At 42.6% G+C, this 27,824-nt stretch overlaps 1 protein-coding gene across 1 annotated transcript; it reads right to left on the bottom strand.

Moving 5' to 3' along the window:
* Positions 1-667: 667 nt before the first annotated feature.
* LOC138610616 (protein crumbs homolog 1-like) lies at positions 668-27,740 on the bottom strand. The gene is made up of 13 exons (XM_069683406.1): positions 27,671-27,740; positions 18,468-19,163; positions 16,949-17,144; positions 14,394-14,533; positions 12,298-12,483; positions 12,106-12,219; positions 7,703-8,656; positions 6,692-7,233; positions 5,858-6,020; positions 2,321-3,182; positions 1,581-1,697; positions 1,304-1,430; positions 668-940 (listed from the first exon to the last, which is right to left on the bottom strand). Exons 1-13 carry the CDS (start codon positions 27,738-27,740, stop codon positions 719-721), a joined length of 4,389 nt encoding a protein of 1,462 aa, XP_069539507.1. The 3' UTR covers positions 668-718.
* Positions 27,741-27,824: the final 84 nt, after the last annotated feature.

The raw sequence follows: 27,824 nt of genomic DNA on the forward strand, positions 1-27,824 counted from the left end.
GAAACCTCTGAACAAATAATAAAAGAAACTGCCTTGGACTTGTGTTTTTCCATTTTAGTTGAGAATTGCCTTTTTGTACAATCTCCCAATTTTAAATAAAAAATGCATTGATTCTTCCTTTGATTATGTAACAGCTGCTTCATATTTTTAAGACAAAGAGAAAACTTTAAATCACTGCTTTTTCAATTAAGGAAATCAGGTGGCAAATCCCATTCTACGGAAGAGTTGAAATCATGCAGGATTACCATATGAAGCCAGGATTTAAGTGTCTTTCTCCAAAACAAATGCCACAACTGCACCCCCTCTTCCTTATAAAAGGAGTAGCATGTGTCAAAGCATGTCTTCAAACTCACAGATCCGGGGGGTTTTCATTTGTACATGTGCTCCTCAATGTGATTCTATCTTGAGTTAGTCCTCAAGACTCAGCTTTTCAAGGGGGCGTCCAGGGTCCAAGTGTCCTTTGACCTCACACTCCCCAACAGGACAGTCTGAGTATTCAGGAGAGCGTCTTTCTCAGCCGCTGGTCTTTACCTGTCCATCTTAGAGGCCTCAGCATCAGTAGTTTCCCCAGGTGGACGATTAGTCATTGATTTGTCCTCCATCACTTCCTTGTCGGGCATGCTGGCCCAGCAGTGTCACCCTGCAGAGCATATGTTCTCTCCACCCTTTGCAGAGCATATGTTCACTCCACCCTTACATAACAGCAGGGCTGAGGGCCTCAGATCAGCCTCTCCTCTGGCGGCACTTTGAGGACACTGCCCATCTCCAGCCTGGCACCAGCCACCTCCTGTGAGCTGGGGCTGTACGTGCCCTCTGACTGACGCTTCTTCCGTGCTGTCATGATGAGGAAAAACACCACCAGGATAGCCAGCAACACACACAGCGTGGTCAGGGGGATGGTCACCGCCAGCCAGGGGACTCGCTCCCTCTGCTGCCCTTTCTGAAAGAGGACAGAACAGGATGTGGTCATGAACCTGACCTTAGCTTTTCAGGACACAGTTGAAAACAAAAGATGATTCTCAGTTAAATTTGGCAATAGTTTGACACCAACAATTAGAACTCGCCTTAAGACCCAACCATAACCTTTTAATTGTCATCATGAAGACATGCCTGAACACAAGCTTGCATCATAATTTCATCAAGATTGCTGACCTTGGGTTTGACCTGAACCCAAACCCAAGCCGTTGATTTTAAAGCCATAACTCAGATTCAGGTTCGGGTGAGGGTTACAAATCGAGCACATTTTTTGTGAAGGTGAACAAACTCAAAGCCAGGATAAATAAAAAACCTCTCTGTCACTTACGTTTCTCTCACACAGTTTGCCGCTATAGCCCGGCACACACACACACTGGAAGTGGTTGAGTCTGTCCAGACAGGTGGCACCGTTCAGACATGGGCTGGACTCACACTCGTCTATTTCGGTCTCACACCTGAAACACATCAGCAGGGTTTTAGCACAACGCTGACTGACAGAGCTGCACACATACACTCTCCTGACCTTTACACTTGGATAAAGTTCAGACAAAGTTTTTCCTGAGCCGCATGTGTGTTGTGAGGAATGTGCAGTGCGCTGCCCTCACCTGGCACCGATGTATCCTGGCTTGCAGGTGCAGTTTCCTCCAAAATCCCCTCCTATACAAACTCCTCCATGAAGACAGTCTGTGTTTGCATCGCATGCCGCTGGAGGGAAACGCCACCTGTTAAACACACATACAATCTCATCACAATGTAATGTATTGGATTTTTATGTAGATAAGTTACCGTCATAGTACAACTCATACAACTAAGCCACATTTACTCCCAAAGTACCCAGAACATTTAGTCCCAGGAACTACTTTTTCCACTGTTGCCTGCATGTATTTAATACTGTCTAACTACCAAGGAAGATAAGAAATCTGGGCGGCTGTTTTACACATCGTTTTGCATGCTACAATACAACAAAATGTCCAAACGCTGAAATAAAAAGCTGCAATCAAGACCCTGAGTTCCTCCCATGTTTCCTAGTTCCTCCTTTTTCTCGGCTAAACTGTCCAATCACAAAAATTCCATTGCACAGGCACCTTGACAGTTCAATTTAATGGTAACATTTGTGTAAAGTAGTTGCAGGAAGAACACTGAAATCCAGCAGAAGGAAGTAAATGACCTGGAACATAGAAGTGTGACATTATAGTAGCATTTGGGCTTCTCCCCCGGGAGTGATGTCAGAGGAAAATGGCTGCCCTTTAAATATGGTAAATTCTGTGTCCTCCATGCAATGGCAATATGAGCTCTTTCTTAACAGCTTAAAAGGTGCTATAGAGAAAGACAGGTGTGTACTTACTGGCAGCGCTTGCCAACGTAGCCAGGAGGACATGAACATGTGTTGCCTCCCACCGTTTCCATGCAGGTTCCTCCATTCACACAGATGTACTCCAAGCAGTTATCCACCTCGTCCCGACAGTCTTTACCTGTGTATCCAGGTAGGCAGTCACACTGGTAGTCTGCCAGAAGGTCTGTACACGTACCGTAGGCGCAGGGACCTGAAGAACACTCATCTATCTCCGTCTCACACAGTTTCCCCTCCCATCCTGCGCTGCAGCTGCAGTTAAACTCATTGAACTGGTCTTGACACACACCAGAGTTGAGGCACGGCTGGGAATCGCAAATCGGTTCACTGTGGCATCCTATTATTGGCTTGTGCCCACCCAGTCTGGAGAACCTGCTCATCTGAGGGGGGTCTGGTACATCGATGAGTGGCAGGTAGACTTCGCCCACTCTCACCTCCCCCAAACATCCAGAGTATTTCTCAGCCAGCCAGATCGTAGTATCATTAAGAAAGTTAAGGTTGCCGCCAACGCTCAAGCTGCCTCCAACTCTCTGCCCGTCCACAGTGAGGAGCCAGCGGGATGCTAACTGGGTGGGATCGACCATAGTCAGCTGGATTTGGTGCCACGCTCCGTCTGCGATGGCCCTGTCACTCGTGAAGGCCAGAAGCTCTGAATTGGCCCCGCTGTCCAGTTTGACCAGCAGAGAGGAGTTAAACAGACCCATGCAAAACACTTCAGCTCTGCTTTCGGCCCGCAATAAAATCCCATCCGTGTCCCGTGTCCGTATTTCCAGGCTGATGCTGGCTACTGGGCTCAGCAAGGAGCTGTTGGCAACATACTGGAGAGCATTGTCCTGGAAACTGGCCTCAGTTAAACCTGTGTGAGAAGAAGATCATGTGAGTTTACAGAGTTACTGGAAACAAGAAACATGCTACTTTTATATATTTGTAAAAGTAGCACCAGATGTATTGTTTATTTATTCAGCACATAAGATGAATGAGACAGCTTGAATTGCATCCACGTGTCTTCATCTTGCCTTTTGTTTGCAGTTTATTTTGCACCTTAAGTTTAAGTTGGCTGTCACATCTGGTAATGTGTTAGTCAAGGTTAAAAAATGTCAGCAGAATATTCATGATAAACCCACATGTGGAAGCCACACCCAGTGAGGCAGGGATCTTCTTGACACCGACAACACAAGGAAAGAGACAGAGGATAGCAGTCATCTGAGCCATAACTCTGCTGTTTACAGTGATCAAATGAAGGCATCACAAATATCCCATACATGTACCTGAGTTCACTAAGCCTTTATACAATAACACCTTCAAGAGGGCACTTCATTGTGTCTCCTTTCTCTGTTTTGCACTGAAACACACAACCCTGATTAATGAGTGATTTTACACAGCATGCCAGCATTCCTAAAGTTTAAGTTAGGTTGTTTGCTGTCCCTGTTATAGGGAGGAATGTCTCATCCTCTGTTCACAGACATTTTCAGTTAGCTGATAACTTCTTCTTCTTCTTAAGCCTGATTTGTACTTGACTCCAAGCAGAGCCTGAATCCTGTGGATGATGCCACTGTGAGTATTTAAAGTTGTTCACTGGTGTGTTTGTCATTCAACAGTTACACCACCAGAACACTGGTTGGCGGTGGGTGTCTAAACTTGTGCTCAGCTTGTTCTTGTTGCATCTTAAACTAAAGTAGCAGAGTATGGGAGTTACAGCAAATATTGTTAGAAGAGTTACTTTTACTGTTGTTTAACTCTTGTTTTGTGCCTTGCTGTAAGTTTTACTTGCAACACACAAAGTATGCAGTCACATGCCTTTAGACATTGAGACAAAGCTTTAGCTTCATGTGAAAGCCAACAGGATACCACTGCTACCTACAAACTAGCATTAGGTAGATTTTCATTGTTTATTCTGGTGCGTAATGCATAGCAGACCAATCACAGCTCTTGTCGACCACAATGACACAACCTGTAGTTAAATTATTGTGGAGAGGTGCACATAAAAATATGACGTAGGTTAGGGTGTAGAGGACATTACTTTGCTGAAGGCTTAGAAGGGTGATTTAAAACTTCAAATCTATTTCTTTAATTCCTCCAACTCCAACATGTTGGCTCTGTTTTAGTGGCCATTTTTTGAAGTACAAGAAGAAAACAGAAAAAATAAATGAACACAGTGGCATAGAAACCCAGCCGCTGACTGGCCTTTACTCTGAGCAATGCAAAACACACCACAGCACAAGTAGAAAGGCTCAGCACAGCGTAGCATAGGCCACTTATGAAGGCTACAGCGTAAGGTCAGCTCAGAGTCACTTAAAATGGGATACATCGGTTAGCCTGCTGGGTCACACACAGAAACCTCACCTCCCTGTCCAGTCTTTCTGGCTCCAGACGTGAACCTAGCTCTCTAACTACTGAACCGAACTGTTCTTACCTTTCTATATAGAATTACAAAGCAGAATAAAGCAACATTCCCACATTAAACAGGCTGTGTAAGAGGGGCATGGTTAGTACTTTGGCTATGGCTTTGCCTAATGATGTCAGGGTGTCAACTACACCCTGGTGGCATGAAGTTTGTAAGATATGGGTGTTTCCCATGCACGTTTCTAATGAAAGAACTATCAAGTTGCATTGTGGGAGTTGGTGTATCAGGTATTTTGGGACTTGCACTAGAGAGTAAATGTTGCCATTTGCTGCAATGGACAAATATATTGTTTTGTCAATATTATGGGTCGATATGGGCCCAGCACAGATACAGGTACATTGTATTTGTGTATATTCTGATATGCACATGTTGTAACTTTATTTTACAAAACATGTACGACAATAAAAATGCTTGGGGTGATTTAAAAAATGTTCTCATCATAGTTAACAATGCTCTCAGCTCTGTCTGCATGTAGCAGAGAATCACAGCCGCACACACGATGGTCTGCTTTAATTGTATTGGGAAGCCTCCCTTTTGCACTGTGATATTGGTGCAAAGTCTAAGCACAGTTGATATACAAAAGGTCTTTTTTCATCCTAGCTCAAAAAATCAATATATTGACTGCAATTTCTGTAATGGCTGGATTTGTCTGTCTTAAAAATATCATTGGGCTCTAGTTAGGAGTTTAAATTCCACTGCAGTCACACATAAGGTGAAAGACCATGATCATTGTATTGTCTTGTATTGTCTTACCTTGATTTTATTTATGTGAACAACTGAGATTACTGGTAGCCTCTTTTTCACACCTTGTGTTGTCAGAATCACATTTGATTTTCTTCCCTTCAGCTCGTCCTGCAGTCTGACTCTTCAGCTCATGCTCCTTCTTTTCTCTCTTGCACTAGTTTTTCCTCTGACGTTCGGTCAAAGTATAAAGCTGGCAGGATGTCCTTATTATCTCACCATAACGCGTTCATAAGAAACTTTACATGCTGTAAGTCTAATTATGAAATTAAGAATGAAACAAATAACAGTTTATATAAATATTAATAAATAAATATTGACTAGACCCGACTTGACGTCCCCTGCCTCGAGGAAAAGAGTGATCATCCCGCTGAAGGATTACTCACACTCGTAACCATCCTCTACGTCCACACAGCGCACTCCGTCACAAGGCCTGTCCACACACCACAAACGGGTCTCACACAGCCGGCCGGAGTACTTCATGGAACAGTTACACTTGAAGTCATTCCAGGTGACCTGACACTGTCCACCATTGAAGCAGGGCTCATCCTGTGCAGACAAACACAGATGGGAGGATTAGAAGACAGCATGTAAAATCTCTTACCTGACGTGACCGCACAGGTAAAAGCTGCAGATTGGATTGAGCAGTAACTTACAGATCAGGGACTCACAGCCAGATCAATGATAATAGGGTTGAAGTAGCACAGTGCAGCCTGGCTGTCAGACAGCACCGCAGAGCGCTAACACAATTAGCATTTGTTCAGTGTTAGAGCCACACACAAGCAAAGCAGTATTTATCACTGGCTTTTTTATTATAGCTGTACTGAAGCCCATCATTTGGACCAAACTGGAGGTTCTGTTGGGTGCATGGGATGGTCTGGCTTTGTCAGGGTTTCTGCGGGACTAAAATCAAATCATTCAAATTTAAGGCCTTAAAATATGATGTCTTGGTGTGCTGTGTGACCTAACCTGGCGTCTTCTCAACATCTAGAAGTAAAATGTTAAAACATATTCAGTGAGTCCAAGACTGGTTAAATAATTGATTAGATCATTATTAATAAATTATTATTTAATTGATTAAATAAGTGATTGAAATAGATCTTAATGGTAATTTATAAAGGCTTTCATAAATCTCCTGCAGAAACCCTGCTTCTCTAGTTTTTCTCTTCTCTGTAGTTTAAGCAATGATCATACAGCAGACTATAGATTGATTTTTTTACCTTGCATGTATCATCACTCTGGCATCCTGACAGCACAGTCTCATTGATGCTCTCCTGGTAAACCTCCACCCCCCCAGGATGATCACCAATGGTCAAATGCTTGTGGTCCAGCCGAATGTCCTGTAGGCAGCCCTTGAAGTTTCCACCCCAGGCGTTCATGCTCTCACCTGCAGGGAGCCCTCCAACATACACCTCATCCCCTGCCTCCACACTCACGTTCCCTAAGGCACGGTGATTCCCAGCTTTGGGGAAGACGACGTGGCCATAGCGTACCTTTACAGTCACCAAATTATTGATCCCGTCAGTGACAAACTGGGCCTCTGACAGCAGTGTGGTGTGAGGGCTGTAAATAGCGACAGTGCCCTCCTTCAGATAGATGGTCAGGTGGGGCTTTCCTTCTCGATGTAGCTGCAGGAGCAGGCCGTTGTGTTTCAGGGAGCGCATTAGAAAGGAGATGGTGAAGTTGTCTCCATGGGTTTCCGAAATGTTAAACTTGGCGTAGCTGGAAGTATTCTCATGGCCGAAGGTCCAGGATGGAAACTCTGAGGTGAGGGTGGAAGGCAAAAAGTTGTCAGAATCTTACTCCAACGCAAATGCTTCAACAAAAATGTATTATTTAAAGGGTCCCTCCAGTTTTACACAAAGAATCTGCATGGTAGGAACAGCAGAAAGAGCTAACTCTATCATATATTGAAGGACATGAAGAAGCTCCATTGAAACATCTAAAGACAAAGTCTGAGAGGGTGATTAGGAGGGAGTTTAATTTTCATCCATGCATTTTGATTTGTCAGAGCCTCAACCAAAAGCAGGAGCATTACAATGATTTGGAAATCAATACAAAAATCTTTCATTGGTAGGGTAAGACTCCCACGTACACAGAGACATTGTCTTGGAAACTCCTGCTTTGCGAAGCTCTGATAGTTTAAAGTAATCTATTCAGGGGTCCTTAAGAAGCATTTTCTCTGTAATAGTAGAGAAAATTCCGGCACGTTAGACTTAAAGTACTCTTACCTCTCTCACAGCTTTCCCCGTAGAATGGCCGATGACACTGACAGCTGGCACGAACCCACATGTCCACACACTGACCACGTTTCATGCATGGGTCCTGTTGACACCAGTCCTTTTTAATGCATCCCATTTCCAAACCCTGGTTCTCCTCTCTGATGAGATCCTGAGGCAGAAGTGGTTTATGTTCAACTTGAAGGTCTTCCATGCAGCCGATGAACCCTCGACTGCTGTATGTTTGAGCTAAATATTCCAGCGGTGCCCCTCCAATGTACAGGTGTTGAAAGGAGCTAGGCTGGAGGAAGATCAGATGGTTGTGGCCCTCATTCTTCACCTGACATCCTTTTTCACAGCCGGGTCCTTTTACAATCAGAACCAGCCTCTCGTCCATGGTCACAGTGACCTGGCGCCATTCCCCGTCGTTGACTGAACCAGGAAGAATGGCCTGCAGTACCTTCACTGACTTCACCCTGGCCTGAAGGGAGCCTCCAACAAGCTCCAGGGAGACAAAGCGCTCCATGGTGCCCCGGTAGTACAGCACCATGTCGGGCAAAGTGCTCTTGAAACGGAGCTGCATGTGGAGTCCATGATTGTAGTCGCTTGTAGATCGCTTCGTCTTGTTTTTGGAGACAGGCAGCTGAATGTGGACGTAGCCCTCAGAGTTGAAAGAAAAGGTGGTGGAAGTGTTGCAGCGATCTCCTGTCCAGCCGGGCGGACACAGGCAGGTGTAGTTGTGGCTTCCGTTGTCGGTCAGCACAGGGACACAGCCTGCCCCGTGTTGACACTGGTGCTGTTGGCAGCCGACCAGGCGCACGTCACAGTTTGGCCCACCCCAGGGCTCATGGTCGGGCTCAGGCGCAGGGCAGTGACACCTATAGAGGTTGGCAGCGTCTTCACACGTGGCGCCATTCTTGCAGGGATTGCTGTCACATTCATTGATGTCCACCTCACAGTGTATGCCTGTGTGGAGAGACACTCGTGTTTAGTACTACCTAATGAAGACACTTCTTGGCAGCCAAAGCACATCCATCACATAGATCACAATAAATGACATAATTTAATCACATACATCTGGTTAATCAGTCAGAAGACAAGTGGACTGCACTAGGACACAAAGCTAAGCCTGCACACATGTAGATGAACAGGCAAAGCGTGCATGTTTCCATTAGTGTTATTTGCAGATGAGGAAATGACTGCAAGAAAATAGCCATAAATTAGAGGTCAATTAGCTTCAAACTAATTTCCTTAACAAAATTAAAACCAGTTTCCGTTCTTCTGATTGTATTAGCTTGACATTGAAAGATTGGTTGTCAGACAGACCAGTGCCACAAACACTGTGTCAGAATTACTGTCTGTCCGCCTGGTTTCAGCCGTCAGTAAGCTCTGGCAGCAGCAGTCAACTTGCATTAACAAAGTCCTTTAAAATACTTCACACCTAAGGAACACTGAAGCTGTTCGTCCTCTCCGTGCCAAGATTCAACACTCATACACAAGAAAGCAACTTTTAGTTAATGTAGCATTAAAGTGCTGAACCGTACCGTACCTGTCAGCCACCAGGGCCCACAGCAGCAGAACCACAGCAGCAGCATCAATATGTTTCCCCTCATGATCCACAAAGTGAACCGCCAACAAACTCCTCACGCTGCCGGATGACACAACTAGGTCCCCCCCTCTCTTTCTGTCTCTCTTTAGCCTACACAGCAGAAGTGACTCCACTCCTCCACTCTGTACCAGGCCGACAGACAGGAGTGATTACAAGGCAGCCCTGCCCACCTTCTCTCTTCCTCCCTCTTTTCCACCCTCCTGTATCCCTCCCAGAATGCCTCCCTCCCACTCTCACACCCCTCTGCTCCTCTCCTGTCTGCAGCCCAGCCCGAGCAGAGCAGTAAGCCTCCAGCCTCCAGCTGGCTCCTGTCAGTGTTTGACAAGAGGAATGCAGTGCTGCAGTCCCCTCCCTGCTCCATGTGGCCTGTGGATGCCCACTAGCGGCAGGAGCTGCTGCAGTGAACCTGCAGGAGGTGCTGCAGGTTCAGGCCTGAGCACGACTCCACTGATATCTGGAGCTCATGTTGATCTTGTAGTAAAGTTTGCACATCTGTTTATCCGTCTGTGTCAGATTATATGTCAGTACATTTACTGGCTTTGAAAATGTAACAATATGTCACAGTATGCTCCAGTATTAGTGATAAGTAGAGGGTTGTGAAAAAATATGTAATTTGAGTTCGAAAAACAAAATGTTGATTTCAAACTTTATAATAATATTAATAATAATAATGATACTAGTAACAATAATTGTGATAATAATAATACTAATAATACTACTACTAATAATAAAAACAATAACGATAATAATAATAATAGTAACAATAATTTCGATAATAATAATAATAATAATAACGATAATAATAATAATACCAACATTATTTATATAGCACCTTTTAAAACATCAGTTTTGTAAACTGATGTTTGCTTTGCCAAGCAAGCAAGAACACAGTAGGTAACAAAAGAACAACATGGCTGACACAGCAAGACAAAACAAAGTAAGTCAGTCTGAAAATATAGGACTTTTTTTTTAACCGCCATTTAATTATGAGATGAGTCAGTCAGTCAGCAAATGCGAGTTCCACATGCCAGTTGAAAATGTATATAGCTATGTGTATATAAATCACTGTATTTACTGTAAAGTTCTGCCAGATTTCATGGATATTTTTTCTCAGTTACATTTTTCCACTCACTCTCGCTCACTCAGCCACTCACTCACTCACTCACTCATTCATTCAGTCACATACAGACCCATATGTAGGGCTGAAAATGTATATTAAGTAAAAGTTTTAGTCATTGTAATAATTATTTTGGCCACAAGAGGCTGAAGTGCACCACCCCATGTTAGATAAGTACCTCCAGCATTCACGTTGTCTTCATTTCTCCATGCACTCCTCACACAGTAACTTCAGAATCTATGTGGTGCGCGAGGAAGTTTTCCAACACCCACAAAAAAAGTCACCTGTCAAACCTTTTTTTGGCTTGTCACAGACCCAAAAGACCAAGCTTGTAAACACTTCCCAAGAAAGACTTTTGGGTCATTTTTGAAATGTGTTTTTGACTCTCAGATCTGTCAATGATATATGACCAAACTAACAGACCTATCGCCTAGGCATTTATAATCCCAAAATGTCCTGCATCAGCCTTTGAAAACACCGTCAAACTCTAGCTCCTAACTCCGTGAGCACGGCCTGATTAAGTGCAATGACGGGGGTTCATCTCTCCTGGCTTAACCTCCAGTTACACTAACGACCACCTGCACACGTGGAAAGTCAACGTCTTTCACACGTGCCATGTGAAGATAATAGGATCATATTTTGACCTGTATGTAGTTTTCCTTGTCTTGCTTTCTATTCCACCAGAGTGACATGTTCATTATAGCAAACCAGAATGAATGAATGAATGAAGTGCAGATAGTTTGGGGAAATCCTTTGTTTTACTCACTGTGTTTTATGTCCTGTTTTTTTTTCATCAGGCTTTAATTAGGCCCCTAAGAAGCTTTGCTGTAATCCCCCCTCCCCCGGATAAATTTCTTAGGAGACCCCCGTTTAATGCCCAACGTGGACGCCTGACATATGGCACCTTTTATTGGCTTTGTTGTTTTCTGCTATGCTCCTCCATACCATATGCCCTCTCATCCCCTCCTATCCTCTGCTCTGCTGTGCAGCAACATTTTGTGGCCATAATAGGCCTAGCTTTAGCAAATTAGCCTCTTGTTCACTCGATGAGCGCTTTTGGCTGAATTCCTCACTTCTAAGTCCAGCTTGTGTGTTTCAAGGGCAGCTTTTGGTGTGTTTCCTCCTGTTTTGAGTGATGCAGTGACAAATCTCCTCTAATGAGGAATTAATACCTTGGCTGGCCATGAGGAATGATCAGCAGGAGGAGGATTAACCCTTTATTGTTTGGCCGAGGAGAATTGGAGACCTGCTGTAGAGTTTATCTCTCTTCACAGGCTTCTACTGGTAAGTTAAGGTAATGTCAGATCTGTCTTTGCCCACAGGGACAATTTTTTGTAGTGAGTTGAAAACAATACAATGACATTAAATTCCAACAAAAATGATGAATATTATCTAACCTCTTATTCCAGGAAAGTATTAGGTCCAGACATAAGGAATAAAAGGGAATATATTTTGAAAATTAAGTCTAAATGTCGAGAATTAATGTGTAATTTTGTGAACCTTTTTTCTAGCACCTCATGCATGAACATTCATGTGCAGTTTAGGAAGAAGCTGCCCTCGTACTGACTTCTGCGGTCAGTGAGGGTGAGCAGGAAGAGGGATGAGACACAACCCCGCAGGGTGTCTCTGGAGGAAGAGCAGCTGAGTGTTGTGTTAGGAGATAAAGAGCAGATAAGAGGCTCTTCCTACCTGTGAAGCCGTCTGGACACACACATTGATAAGAATTAATCAGATCCTGACAGCTTCCACCATGCTGACACGGAGCAGACGCACACTCGTCCACGTTGACCGAGCAGTTGTCTCCTGCAAACAGAACATATAATGAGTTTCATATACATGTTCTAATCACGTCACTATGAGGTAACATACCATAAAGCTTACCAGTGAATCCTGGCAGACAGTGACAGATGAAGCCCGCAGCATCCTCGTAGCTGAAATTGGCTTTGCCGAGTTCAGGCAGCATCAAATAGTTCAGGATATCTGAGCGCTGGAAACATTCACCACCGTTCTCACAGGGATGCTGCTCACACTCATCTATATCCACCTGGCAGTTCTCTCCCTCGTAACCTGCACACACACACACACACGTTTGTCTTTGTAGTGATCCTAACTTCCTAACACATATTAGGTTGCTTGGAAGACATTAAGCACAATTTCAAACATTTATTCATTACATCCTGGGATTTTAAATCACCTTTGCAACTCTTCCAAAATCAGCCCAGTAACAAATCTACCTGCAACAGGTTTTCTTTAAATGTTTTTTTAACTTTGAGGTAAATTTCAAAGGAGCCCTGAGAGGCAGGTGAGAAAATCAACCCTGGTGAATCAAGCCTGATGCAGCTTGGATTCTCTACTGTGTTCATGACTTGAGAACACAGGACATAAAAAGGTTTAGTGAAACCAGTCTGGAAAAAAGGTTTGCAACAATCATCAAGTTACTTTTTTGTCTTTTATAACAGGAGACAAAAATTGCAAGGTGGAGAAATTGTGTTTGTTGTTGTAATGCTAATGAGGAGGCCCTAAGTGGACACATAACATGGAGTTGATGGAAAACCTGCTGGGTGTGTCTTGTGCTTAGCAAATGTTTTCCTTGATCACATCAAAGTTTACGATGATCACAAACATTACTATGCTTCATAGTTTTGCTTGCTGACCAACATTTCTTTTTCTGCTCATGTCCACTAAAGAGTTGTGCACAAGTGCATCAATACCTCATGTTCTATGTTTCCTTCTAGAGTTTCAATTTCTCTGCTCAGGAACACAAGGTAGCTACTTACGTACTGTCTGTTAATAAGTTGTCTAACATTATTGGCATGCAAAATTGTATTGTATTTTTTTCGGCATGGTGCACTTTAGCCTCTTGTGGCAAAAGGATGATTACAATAACAATCACAGAAACAGCAACAGACGGGGTAAAAAGGTAGTCTAGAAACATTTTATGACAAACCTTTTGTAGAACCATAAAACTTTGTTTCCCAACCGTCTTCACAGATTAAAAAAACAAATGAACTTAGAAAGTTGGTGGACTTTGTTTTTCTCTGTTGATTTCTGAAGTCAGAAAAACTCAAATCTAAACTAAACTAAAAGAAAAACTAAATCAGACTTCAACATGAATCACCTGAACCTTTTTTCTTTCCTTTCAGGGCTTCTATAAGACTGACATTCATACATGATATAATTGCAGCTTAAAAAATGAAATGTTATATTTAGTTAGAGGCAGCTAAGATTACAATGTCACTAAGATGCAACTTAGCTTGTGTTGTCATCTTGTGACTTTTACCAATTGACAAAAGTCGATAAAACTAACAAGGACATTAAAAAGGTCACATGTTAGCTTAATTTCAACTGCTTACAGCGACAGAAGCTATACAGTGGCTTATAGCAAACAACACATATGATATGTGAGTAATGTTTTTAGACATACTTAAAACAAGTTAACGTGTCCTTTAAGTTTTTAAATCCACCTGTGAAATCTGCACGATGTACTTTTAGAGCACACAGACTGAACACACACACATGATTATGTGAGCAAAAACCCCATGAAGACTGCTGATGTCTGCATCTGTCTCTGTCACAATGTGCTCATGCATCACTCTTCATAATTCATAACAGCCTTGAAGGACTTGGATAAGGCCCTGCTGCTGGTTTTACATCTCACAGATAGTGAATGAAGCACAGCTAGCTTCTCTTCAGCCCACTCTTGCCCTCTAAACCCAAAGATCACATCATCCTACTCCTTTGTTGGGTTTGATTTATGGGTGGGAAACCTCCAGCCTGGAACGCGAGCTATTTGAGTGTTCACTTTTACTTCAGTGTCATGTTAAAGCAGAGCCCTTTGTGACTGAATGTCTTAAAGCTGTTCTCACTGTGATTGTGTCATCTATTTGAGGAGTTATGATCCTGGGCAGCCGGTTAAGGTGATGTTTGTGAGCTGGTTAATAACAGGTGTTGAGTGTGTTCTCAGAGTTGTGGTGTACCTGGCCAACAGAGGCACGTGTACTCATTGATCCCCTCGTCACATGTGGCTCCGTGCTGGCAGGGGTCAGAGGCACATTCGGGGATATCCTCCTCACAGTGGTCTCCTATGAAGCCCGTCCCCTCACAGTCACACACGTAGCTAGAAAAGGGCACAGAAAAATAAATGTGATTGTCCAGAAGAAAAGGTGGATAATTAAATGTGTTAAACATTAAAGTCGAGGTGAAATGAAAAATTTCATTTTAATCCTTTTAGATCACATCCCCGGTAATATTGTGCATTTATTTGACGATATAGGCCAAAAAAAAAAAACAGAAAATCAATTTCTTCATATTCTTATATCAAAATCTGATCATTTTTTCTTCCGGTAAAACTAAATTTCACGCGTGCTTACGTAAGTTAGCACCAAACAATTTCAACCAATCAATCTGCAACATTTAGCCACAGAGCACCAAATACACTCGGTCAGTTAGCTAGCTACTGCGCTGTGGAGAACGTCTGTCTACGCCCACTTCTCAACGATCAAATCAAATCCCTCTAATGATATGTCCCGCCTGCACGTCCTGTTTCACTCGGAAATACGTCACGATACAGAAGCTAGATACTCTCGAAATGCCGTTTCAGCTCGACTTTAAAACTGGTTTGTCTGAAAAACTGGATTGTTATTCTAAGTGTCTGACAACATTACAGAAAGAATCCCTGCAGAGATAGACCTTCTCATTAAGGTAACATCCTCTTTTCTCAAACCAGACAACCACACACCAACAGCTTTAACATTTCTTTAAAGCCTCTAAACACAGGAGGTATACTGCTATCTTGACTGTTCGTTTGTTTGTTTGTTTGCTTGTTTTTCATATTGTTTTTATCTTTGATGTTTTAAAGTGTTACTTCTAATCCAGACAAAACAATAAGACAACATTATCTTCGAGTTCTGGCTGTCAAAGATGATGAAAACAAATTCAAAGAGACTCAAATGGGATGTTGTGGCACTGACTGTTAAAAAAAATCAACAGAATAATGTTATAAACCACAACAAATACAAACAATCCTTCCAGCTGATTCACACAGAAAAAGAAAAGACTTGCTCATTGTTGACCTTCTGATGGAGCACTTAAACCCATCACTCAGTCACATGTGTGTAGATGGCGTCATCTTCTGTCTAATCCTGCACCATGACTCACTGATGTATGGACCATTTTTATATGAATTGCCTTTTCACTAGTCATATGTAAAATGCAACATTTGTCGTCCCTCCTAGTCCTCAGTCCTTACTGTGGCAGCCGGTTTCACTGCCATGCATTCAAGCTGCCTGCAGCCATCTCATGACTCGTCACCATGACTCACAGTAAGTGGATTAATTTGTATCCCTGCTCAACTTTAATGTGTGCCCTGCAGCCTCATGCTGACCAACACTCTGCTGGATGACACAACGGTCATAACAGGCACAGCATGAGAGAGAATATGAACACAGAGAGATATGTGCACTTATGATAAGAGGATCATCTGTAACAACCACTGGCCCAACTCCTGTGTGGATATAACCTTGATTATACAATGATGAAGAAGTTCATGTTGAGGAAGAGTTCGGTTAAATATCAGATATTTAGTTTCATTTTAGTGGCTAAACTTTTAGAATGTATGATTTTGGCTTTTTCATTTTGTAAAGCTTCATTTTGATTTAGTTTGATTTAGTAGTGGCAGAGGGTTTCCTTCTTATTTGATGCTGTTAACACTGAACACTGAAAATGTCCCTGTTGTGGAAACAATTTATCTTATCTTATCTAATTATCATCACACATGCAGACAAATTTTTTCATGCAATCTGTGTAACTCTAAAGATATTATTATTTTAAAAATATCAATAGTCCGTGCTTGGTGCGTTTGTATTTTTTGGAGATTGCAAAAACACCAAATTCTGTGTCTTGCAACATATTTTTTGTTTGATTGACACATTCTTTGTAAGCATAGTTGCTAAATCATATTAAATATAGTGTTACTCTTTACATTGTCAGGCTAAATGAACAATAGATTAAGCTTTTAAGCTGAAAGGAAACGTGCTTTCAAATAGTTAAAATGCATATGAAATCAAAGCTGAGTCCATGCTGTCTGAAATATGTTAATTGTACTTGGTCACTGAATGGTGCCAAACGCTTAGCAACCCATATCATCAACGTTAAAGTTAGCTGAGATCCTCCTATTTGTCCTTACAGCACTGAACTGCTGCAGCCCAATGTCAGGAGACTTTACAGAAACTTAAATGCCAATATTTGGATTGAAAGTCTACTTGTTAGATGTTTACATGTTCATAAGAATCTGTATTACATAGTTAAAAAAATATTGTGGATTTGGGTTTCCAGTGGCTTTAAAACTCAACACAACATGTGTGTAACAAAGATGAAATTATAGGGTCTAGCACATTCTCAGATACGACAATGTTACTTAATTTACTGTTGTTGTAAATGGCCTAATCCGTGAACATCAAAACCTAGGGTAATTGCTGGAGTGTGTGTGTGTGTGTGTGTGTGTGTGTGTGTGTGTGTGTGTGTGTAATCCTACCTGTTGACCATGTCTATGCACTTGCCCTCGTTCAGACAGGGCATGCTGGCACATTCATCAATGTTGACCTCACAGTCTCGGCCCTGGAAGCCGGCCATGCACTCGCAGGTGTAAGCCGCAACGTGGTCTCTGCAGGTGGCACCGTTCTGGCAGGGCTGCACCTCACACTCATCGATCTCCACCTCGCAGTTAATCCCTGCAGGAGACAGAGGAAGGGTGGCAGCGGGCCAAGGTGTTAGATTGGCCACACAGCTAATTATCTTACCACACGTACAGATGTAACCCATAACACTGCGTCTGCCAAGAGCTCAGCTGTAAATGGACAGCAGCAACACAGACTAATGCTAATTAAACACAGCCGTGCAACCTCTTTACATACAGGTGATGGTGTAAAGAGGTACAAATAGAGCAATATACTATCTGTACTCACCTAATGATCTCAAACTTAAAGTAAACCTTTTTAAAGATTAAGTTTTTATTTTTTTAATAATATTCTGGAAATTATTCAAATGTGAAATCCCTGAATGCTGTCACAGGGCGGGGTTTGCCGTTGCTGTGGCCTGCACCTGTACTTTAGGATGGTACTTTATTGATCCCCAGAGGGGAAATTCAAAATTTACACCCCAAGCAGTGTCCCCTTACACACTGCCAGTTCAAGGCGGGATTATTATGCCTCTATTGAGTTTCGTCTTCTGTGAGAAACGCACGGTGACAGAATGGTGGGGCGAAGTCGTTCCGCCCCTGAAGTGGCATTGGCGGTATTAACAGAGGCGCAACAGATACGATGCGGCGTCAGTGTAAACAGTAAAGCCAGCAGGGCGGAACAGCGCCCTGTGCCTGTATGTGAAGCACACAAACTCTTCATTTCCACCTTGCACATTTTTTGCTTCCGCAACTCTGGAATGCTATTTAAAAACACACACTGGCAGCTTCATGCCTGCGTTGCTGGGTTCAATGTTAAACGGCAAAGGCGGCATAACGGTGGAGCTTTATTACGGTGCTGTGGCAGAGCCGCAGTGTAAAAAGGGCTAGGGTCTCTTGTCTCTCTCGTTGTGCCCCACGTCTGATTCTCCAAACGCCCTTAACTCACAGTTTAAACAATCTGAACCAATAGACAGAGCTACGGACCCCCCGCTGCATTAAGTATTAATCCTGTTGCCCTCAAGACACCATGACGCGCAGAGATCATGGCCAACCCAATGGCCACATAAAGACATTTATGATACTATGATTACCCACAATCCTGTCTAAAATAATCTCAAATTAGAGCATAACAAACCTTGCATAAACTTTAGATTGTGTAGATTTTAGGGATAAGAAGATACTCCAAGAAATAACATCATACAACATACCAAAGTAGACTCTGTATTGCAGAATAAACTCTAAATGCCTTTGCACTCTACCCATAAGAGAATAAGATGTCAAATGTATTCCTTTCAAATGTCAGCCCATTAGCCAAGATTATCTAATGATTAAAAATATACAAAACAACTCTGGACTACTTTATAACATGTCTTACCTTTGAAGCCTGGAGCGCAGTCACACCTGTAGTGATCCACCTCATCCAGACATGTGCCATTGTTCTGACAGGGTCGGGAGGCACACTCGTTGATGTCCAGGTCACAGTGGTAGCCCTGAAATCCAGGCACACAGAAACACTGGTAGGCGTTCACCCCGTCTTTACAGATGGCTCCGTTCTGACAGGGCTCAGACTGGCATTCATCGATGTCCTCCTCACAGTTCGTCCCCTGGTACCCTGCAGGACACAGGCACCTGTACCCGAGGTCAGGGATGTCCGTACAGGTGCCCCCGTTCTGACACGTGTCCTCTGAACAAACAGTCACATTATCCTGGCAGTCCTCCCCTCCCAACCCTAAAGGGCAGTGACAGGAATATTCATTGACTCTGTTGACACAGAGGGAGCGGAGGCCTGTGCAGGGGTTGCTCTGACATTCATCTACATCCTCGGTGCAGTTTAGTCCTGTGAAGCCGTCCGGGCAGTGGCAGGTGAACTCGTCGGTCCCTAGCTTGCTTGTGCAGTTTTTGCAAGGTCCAAAGACACAGGCATCGTATAGCTCATCGCAGTTCTTTCCCATGTACCACACAGGTCCTTTGGGGCACAGGCACACATAGTCACCCATGTGGTCCAGACATGTAGCTCCATTGTTGCAGGGAGAGGATAAACACATGTCTGCTGCTGCGGTGCACAGAAGGCCTGGAGAGGGAGACAAAACTGCAGTTAAATACAATTCAGTTCTAATTACCCAGCGTTTTAAACACTGCATATTCACCTTCTTTGTCTATATCAAATTCTTGTGTTAGGTACACATACAATTTGACATATCCTACAAGCACCATATTCAATTCAAATTTTAAGTTGTATATGAATTCCTGAAATCAGTTTTATCTTCTCAGAAAAGTTACAGAGTTCAATTGTGCTTTCTTTTAGACAAAAAAAAGTATAAGAAATGCAGAATCTAAAAGAATCTAACTCAATGGCACATCGACCAGCTAGGTCACTATCCATATATCCTGGCTGGTTGAGACAGACTAATATAGGGGAAAGAGGGAGGTACACCTGGTATTTAAAAGAACAGACTCGAAGGTTAGTAAAAACAATAAGCATTAAGAAACGAGCAAACATGTTATCAAATACCTCTCAAACACCACGTATTTGCTGACTGCCAGACGTGTTTAGCTAGTCCGCATTAGCTTTCCTGCTCCTAAGCAGTAACATTATCCTGTGTTTACATCAGTGCCATTATCCTCTACATTTTGGTTGGGTTTTTTGCATCTTAAAGCTCCTATGAGGATTTTTTAACTGGTTATAAAACAGACTGAAATTAATTCTGATTTGTCTTTATGACCCACAAAAGACAAGACTGATTATTTCTATATAGTGATTTGTAATGCCTGAAACCCCTGGCGGGGGGGTAGGTGTCAGATAAAGCGATTAACTCCACAATGCCACATTTTCTTGGGCCAAACATAGTGAGTGACACATATGACTGAGAAAGTAGGGTGCGATTTTTTGTTAAAATCACCAATTAAGCATTTACAGGATAAAATCAGCAAAGAGATAAGAGGTATGGTTTTGTCCACAGGGGGCGCCACAATCAACAAAAAACAAAAGTAGCTTTACTATCCAACAGTTTTAGGCTAATTTGACCATTGGCCCCAAAAATGTAGTTATTGCCCTTTTAGCATTGCTATTAGAACGATTTCAGGCAATGCAAAGGCAGATTGCAGTAATTGTAATTTTAAAGGCCAAAGGTCAAATCAGCCATCATGGTTTTGTGGCATAAACATTACCTCATGAATACATGTATAGTAGTTAGTGCAGTATCACTTATATAGCTAGCACCTTTGTGACTTGTCGGCTAAAATATTTTGAAGCCACTTTTCTCTCCCACGGCATAGTTTCTGCAGGAGTTTATAGCTCAGTAGAGCTCCTTGACCCTCAGAACTAGAGACAGAAACCATATTCAAGAAACATTGAGGAGGCAGGCCTTATGACCTATACTGCAGCCAGTCAGCAGGGGTAGATAGAGATGTTGGGCTTCACTTTAAGGGAGCTGTCATGTCTTCCATCTTTTTATACAGTCTATGTCAGTAGATGAGCCCACAGAGAACATGTCTGTGAAGGTTCTCGGCCATCCAGGTCATGGTCATTCTAAGCTTAATCCAAAAGGCAACTGGACAATAGGAGAGCCAGTTCCTCAGGTCAGGACTCAGCTGTCCACCTACATCCAAAGGACAAAGGACACTCCTTTGAAGACAGCAAGGTTCACATCCTGGCCAGAGGAGACCGCTGGTTTGAAAGAGGTGAAGAAGCCAGCTATGTTAAGCTGGAAAAACCATCCCTTAACAGAGGTGCTGGCCTCTGACACCACTCATCACCCACTTACAATGCAGTGTTGAATTCTCTGCCCAAACAGCTAAGATCACACTCACACTCAGGATCATGTGAGCCTAACGACCCATCAACACCAGAGGGTACTAACGACTCGCAGTGATACTAAGTCGTCAGCTCAGGCTAACGACTCACCCTGATTACACATCTATTAGCATACTAATGACCTACAGAGGCTTATATTTCTAGCTCTGTCCACCAGTCAGTTAGAACTCAAGAAGCCTTTCGGATGAGAGGGTGAAACGTCTTCAAGAACTTCAATCAAGTCCAGTTGCCTTTAGGATTCAGCTTGGAAGCCCACAGAGAATGAACCTTTTAAGTCATAAGGTCATCACAAGCCTAAAACAGAGATACACAACTGTGAATGAGCAACTTTATAAGCTGTAGTGTTGAGAATTATAGCTCACTGTCTTTCCCCTCTGAGCTTTAGCGGTATTACCCTCGGGGTTATACAGCGGGCTTCCTTTAACACTGACCTTTAGAGGTGCTTAGAAAGCAATCTGGTGATGAAGCCCCTCTGGACTTAAGGTCACGGCAGATGGTGTTAAAAGTAAACTTATTACACAGCCAAGCTAGCAGCTGTCAGTGTCGTCAATGAAAGTGTCACTCATTGCTGTGTAGAACGGTTGTGACATTAAACCTGAACAAATACAATGAATAACATGAGCAACAAACGCGAGCAAGATGCTGAACAGCTATTGGTCCAGAAAATATGTTATTAATGTTCTGGTCCCAAACCTTTTGACCTCTTTATTACCACCACCACCCCTCCAGGAAGCTTTAAACTTTTTTACTGATAACCTCTCGCTAAAATCTCAACTTTGTGCTCCAGATATCTGATCAGTTATTAATGCCCCAGCGAGGGTGAATCCTCCCAACAAGGCCTGACCATTGCACTGTTTGGTACTTTGGATAATATTATCAAAATGGCAGACACTTTACTCTTCTACCAGCAAGTCATCAACAATAACATCCCAGTAACAATGTGTTTATATCTTCCCTGCAACACCTACAGTCTTCATTTCCCACTGCATCCTCTTTAACACCCTCAGTTCCTCTGACAAGCAGCTGCTATCACTTCCTTTATCTGCCCTCCTCTCACATCAGTCTCTCACTTCTCCTCCCACCGTCTCTTTGCTCTCCACACCTGAGAAATACTGAGAGGTGCTGTTTTGTTTGTTGTCCTCTGTTTTAATTTGAATGCCGGTAACAAGTCTCAGTACAGTGGGTGATGCTTGCACTGTTAGAATGAGGTGCAGTGAAGTGGAATCAGACTTGAGTCAGTGAATTAATAATGATTATTTTTTCTTATCCTTTTTGGCCTATTAAAAATGACACTTAACGAATCAAGCTTTCACTCATTTAGAGTGCAAACTGTGTTATATACTTTTTTAGTTATTTAATATCAGTTGGATATGAAGTGTTTGCCTCCCATGTGAATGCACACAGATTTAGCTTTGCTGCCAAAAGGTTTTAATGACGAATGCCCCTAGCTTTGGATAAAACCTGCCTAGTTTTTACTTTTTTTGATCCGTGAAAAAAAAGTTTAAGGGAGAGAGAGAGAGATTTTCCTTTTAACATTTTTCCGCCTGCTCTTAAGACTAGCAGAGGTCACTTTGGAGAATCCAGCAAGTGTAAGCTAAAGCCACTCCCCCCGAACACATGAACTTGTTCTGCCTCATTTATGGTGAAGGCTTGAGTGTCGTTGTCATGTTTAACCGTGTCAAACTACTGTACCTTTCTCAGGTAGTCTTGTGCTAATAGTTTGCCAACTTTAGCTTATGGAAGGCTCAATGAGTTCACAGTATGCTGGTAGACAGACAGGTAGAACATGCAATAATGTAATGAAATGGGCAGCCTTATTTAAGGCCTGCAACTGCCCGAGATACCATATTTTTGCCAGTTTTTTTTTTTTTTGGTCAGAGCATGTATTGGTGTTCTGCTGGTATACTAAAAGAAAACACTAAAAAAACCTCCTAAAATGAGTTGCTTACCCGAGCTTTTAGAAAATATCCCAGATCAGACTTATAAATGTGTCACCAGAATAGTTTTTTCCTCTCTTGCTTCTCTAGGCTTCCACAGGGCAGGGCAAGTTTCAATTGGTTGTCAACATATCACACATAAAAAGTATTAGAAGGGCACTGTTGTCCCTGTCTCCGTAGTAAAACACATTACGTGCAATTCTGCCTGCTGCAGGAAAATTTCAGTTATGCTTTTAACATAAGCAACTGTAAGACATGGCCCTTCTGAATTTAACATTAATTTACACATTTGAAAACAATTCTGCCCTACAAAGGCAAAAGACCATAACTCACTAGAGTGAAGGCAGACTATTGGAAGTGTGGCAATTTTTTTTTTTTTTTTAAATGAGGTTATTTATCTACAAAAACATATTGAGCTCAAACTTGACCTCTGACCCTTTTCGGAAGTTAAGGTTCTCTGCCTTTGCATTGTGTGCAAATATAAAGGGGTCATGCCAAGGCAAAAGGCCTTAACTTCCATTTGATCTCTCTCTTGGTGGCTGATCAATTAAAAAAATCATGATATGATAGTAATGATAACATCTACATTAAATGTAGTTACAAAGGCCCGGTTAAGCTCAACATAATATAAACAAATATAATGTGAATAAGAATAAATGAATGTGTACTTTAGGTGAAGGGTAACTGGGTGACTGCCACCCATCTGTATGTGTATATTTTTATTAATGTAAAATGTTAATGTTAAACGCCTGCATGCCCTGTTCTTAATATACTATTTGTGACTTTCAATTCATGTGCAACTTTTAATTCGTATAACAATAATAATAATAATAATAATAACAATAATAATAATAATAATTATACACATCATGTTTTTTAAACAGACTCTTGATCAAAATTGTATTAATCAGTATCAATCTTAACAACTGTTTAATCATTGTACGAATTATATTATTATTCTATACCAGGAGAGTGAGACTCTGTGTCTCATTAAAATTACCTGTATAAATAAAGGTTTAAAAACAAACAACAAAAAAAACGTTCCAAGCTTATCATCGTATATGGAGCAACGTGATTTCCTTACATGACAAACAGAAATGACATCGATCCAACAAAATAGTTTTGTATGTGGGAGGAAAGCGTTTTGCAGCCAATACTTCTGCACACAAGACGCGTGTTTTGGATTAAGTTTGCAAAATGCCAGAATAGGACGAAGACTCATGTTGTGGATTTAAGGTGTTGAACGCCGGCGAGTGATGCTTGAAACTTAAATTGTGGATTTAACTTCTCAGAGGAGGGATTTTCATCAGATTACAAGAAAAGGTAGGCTTTCTGTTTAATTGTATGATGTTAGTGCTGAGCCCTATGTCTGTGAGAGTGCACTCGTAGTTTCCCTGGCTATCAGTGCCGGCTGACCGTGTGTGTGTGCGTGTGTGTGTGGGTGCGCAGCCCTTGTGTGAGTGTGAGAAATGCTTCGATGACAGATATTAATCCATAGATAAAACAACGTATCTCCTGTGCGGCAACACAAAGGCAGAGCACCGTAACTCAGTTGGAACGCTCTGGAGTGCAGTGACAAACAAATCCAAAGAACCGTAACTGATGTTACCGTTTCCTGCTTTGGTTTGTCTGGGGGCTTTGGAAGTTATGGCATAAACAACACGCTATTTTCTCAAAAAAACAAGCCTCAGAATGCGTTGAATGACCCACACTTGAGGGTAAAAGTGGAATGTTTAGCATGTTTCTTCCTCCTTATCTCAGCTGTGATTCCTTATTCAGACGTGTCATCTTACATCATGTCTTTATATCCCTCCCTCTGTTGGCTCTCACACGTTCTGAGATCATCTTTTACTTGTTCTCCTTTCTGTTCTTGTTTGCCTCCCACGTGAAAGAGAGCCCAGAGCCGCACACGTTAACCAGCACTACATGCAGTCTCATGGATCCTGAAGAAGAGGGGGGACAGAGTCAGTGGGGGTCTCTTCACTCCTCACCCCTCCATCTAAACTCAATCAACCCCTCACACATTCCAGGGAGCTGATAAGAGCCCGTCCTACACACAGCACACCCCCCACTCATCGCTGAGCGCTTCATAGATCATGGTTATGGCCCGACAGAGTGGACACCCTGGCACTGAATGGTACCAACGGTAACACTGAGCAGAGACGATGACTGTTAGCAGGTAGAAGGATGTCAGGATCAAACCGGGATGCTCTCCAGAGACCTCACAGAGTCTCTTCAGGGGGGTTGGTTTAAAGTAAACATATCACTCCTCCTTCTGTTAGAAGCAGGGAGGGGATTCACTTATGATGCTTATGATGCAGAGTAGATTTGAAAAGTTCCCAAAGTTTTGGGGTAAACTTTCTTTAGATAGAGTAAATGAGTTTATTTCGGGACACAAACATCACTTCATCACATCCTCTGTGAAAAGTTGTAGCTAAAGTTTTGAGGTATTTTACGATCCAGAGTCGCTTACAAATGACACAATGAGATAAAGACTCATACAAGTGAGGCAGGATTTCTCTCCACTCTTGGCAGGTGCAAAGGGCGGGGAGAAGAGTGAGACAAAGTGTTTACTCCGAGTCACGCAAACAGAAACACAGTCACTACAGAGACTCGCTGCAGGGCAGAGGAAGCAGCAGCGCTATGAATCACAGCACAAAGGGAAGCCCCTGGCTAACGCACAAGTCGAGTTCAGAGGAATTTTATTGAATCACCACAAGAGTCTGGCAGCTCTGCCTGCGCTCAGCTTTGTGCTCCGAGGGCTCCACAGCAGGTGGCTGCTCCGCTCTATACGAAAAAATGCACAAATCCTCCCTGAATCAGTCACAGTTACACACTGAGTCACAGACGCACATCCTTTTGTCTCCTGTGTGAGCCGCTGCACAGGCTGCGTCACTTTCAGGAACAAGTGTCTGTCTAGTTTGGGAGTAAAACACGAGGCATGATAAAGACGCCTTTATGGAAGCCCTTTGGGTGAAAAAAGATCCTGTTGATCCATTTTCTAAGTCTGAAATGTTTTTTGGGTTTTTTTATGTTTATGAAAATAAGAGTTTTCAAGTATAATCTCTCTTCCATTTTTAACCTGTAAAACATGTTAAAGTTTCTACAGATAGGGTTAGGGTGAAAAAAGTTTTTCATGCTCATTTTTCTAAGTGAGTTTTTTTTCCAAATGAAAAAGAGATGAGGAGTTTAGAAAGATTGTTCTGGATGTTTTTCTTCTGTTTGTAAGTCATCAACACGAGACAACAGATTTTTTTCTCACTTGCCTCTCAGGGCTTCCGTACCAACTTAATCTCAAAGCACAGGACTGTTTTTCTGGTATTAAGAGCAATGAGTCCATTAGTTATAAGCAGGTTTCTCCGGTGATTTTGAAACCTAAAATGTAAAATAATCAAGAACAAGGGTTAACTTTTATATACACTCTGGAGCCTTTAACCACCATAGTTGTTGTATTTCTTGGTTGTTTCAAAATCCTCCTCGAGGCCCAGCCTTACACTAAAAGCTTGTTCACTCGTCTCCTGTGTGTGTGCATCATCTGGACATGGCAGCCCTTCACAGGTCAATAGAGGAGGATTCCTCTTTCCTATAGCTGCTGTTATTCTGGCTTGATTTTACCTGAGGCTAACAGTCTGCATTTTTTGGACCCTTTTACAACTTAATCCCTGTCCTGTTCCACGTTTAAGCTTTTAAGTCTGAGTGTATTGAAATTGTCAGGTTGTCATGACTTTTGTTTTTCATTAAAAGAAAGTGTTGGAAAGTAGTCACATTAATGTCATCATCATCTTCATCAGCACATGCACTCCGCTTCCCATCTGCTGTCTTTTTCTTTAAATCCTCGAGAGCTCACAGTGCCAGGCCTCTTGCCATGCTCCTTCTTATTACCCATCACCCCCCTCTCCATTCAAAGCCGAGACAAAAAAGCTGTGCAGCAGTGCAGCCGGACGCTCAGCTTGTTCCCATGGAGATCCTTAACAATGCCACCCGCAGCCAATCCCTGCCTCCGCTCTGCCTCCGTTTAAACGAGTTTCAGACGCTCCAACAAATGAAGGTCGCGGGAAAAATGGGTCAACAGGGTTTCGTAAGGTGCAGGGGTCGACCAAGACACACACACACACACACACACACACACACACACACAAACACCCCAGGACTGATGGTGCAGCTCATGAGCGAGGCCAACCTGCTACTTAGATCCTGTTTAATTATCTGATGGGATTCACTTAGTGTGGTGGTTTGCCTGCCGAGCTAAAGAAGCTGCACATTACAACACAGAAATAAATCTTTAAATAAACAACTGATTTCATCATTTAGCTGCAAGTTACTGAAGCTGTCCTGATGACAAAACAGAGCAAGCTTCATTTTTAGTTTCATTGTTTTAGTTCGTATTTAATAACAAACTTGCAGCACTCTACTTTAGGTGTGTAATGTTCTCATAATTACAGGTTAAATTAAATCAAATGATTGCATGACCCACTACCATCACAACCACACAAATCTAAACAGAGAACCGGATGATGCATCGTGTTTGTTTTTTGTTACAGGAAACTTTTAATTCTTTGAAAACTATCCAGTGAGAAAGGATCATTTACTTCTACAGTATGCTCCTGTAGTGGCCACACAACACACCAACACATATCAATACATGCTCATGATGTGTGCACAGATTGTAAACAAGCAGGGCAGCACACGCACACACTTTACACACAAGCAGCGGTTGCAGATGGAATAATGAAAGTTGCTTCCCACAGTTTCCTCCCCTGATGTTTGGCCTGAATCTAGCTGATGTGTTTCTGCAGCAGTAGTAAACAGCACATGCTGCCCTCTTACCCAGTTTGAACATCATCATGGTGATCAGCAGCGTCCTCTGATGTCTGGACCAAACTCTTCCAAACTCCATGGTCAGACCGTCTGATAAGGTTCCAGTCAGTGTAGATTAATGCACTCAGTCCACAGGTTCTCCATCCAGCACCACGCAACGCTC

Source organism: Semicossyphus pulcher, unplaced genomic scaffold (genome assembly GCF_022749685.1).
Source record: "Semicossyphus pulcher isolate SPU_LCO1_2020_fin unplaced genomic scaffold, fSemPul1.0.p SCAF_6, whole genome shotgun sequence".
In the NCBI taxonomy this organism is placed as follows: domain Eukaryota; kingdom Metazoa; phylum Chordata; class Actinopteri; order Labriformes; family Labridae; genus Semicossyphus; species Semicossyphus pulcher.

What these genes read in the sequence shown, in the direction of transcription:
- LOC138610616 (XM_069683406.1), bottom strand. Translation starts at nt 27,740, where the DNA reads ATGGAGTTTGGAAGAGTTTGGTCCAGACATCAGAGGACGCTGCTGATC. An exon ending in CATGATGATGTTCAAACTGG is followed by an intron (nt 19,164 to 27,670) that starts GTAAGAGGGCAG and finishes CTCCCTCTCCAG; the next exon opens with GCCTTCTGTGCACCGCAGCA. An exon ending in GCAAACTGTGTGAGAGAAAC is followed by an intron (nt 941 to 1,303) that starts GTAAGTGACAGA and finishes GTCCTCTTTCAG; the next exon opens with AAAGGGCAGCAGAGGGAGCG.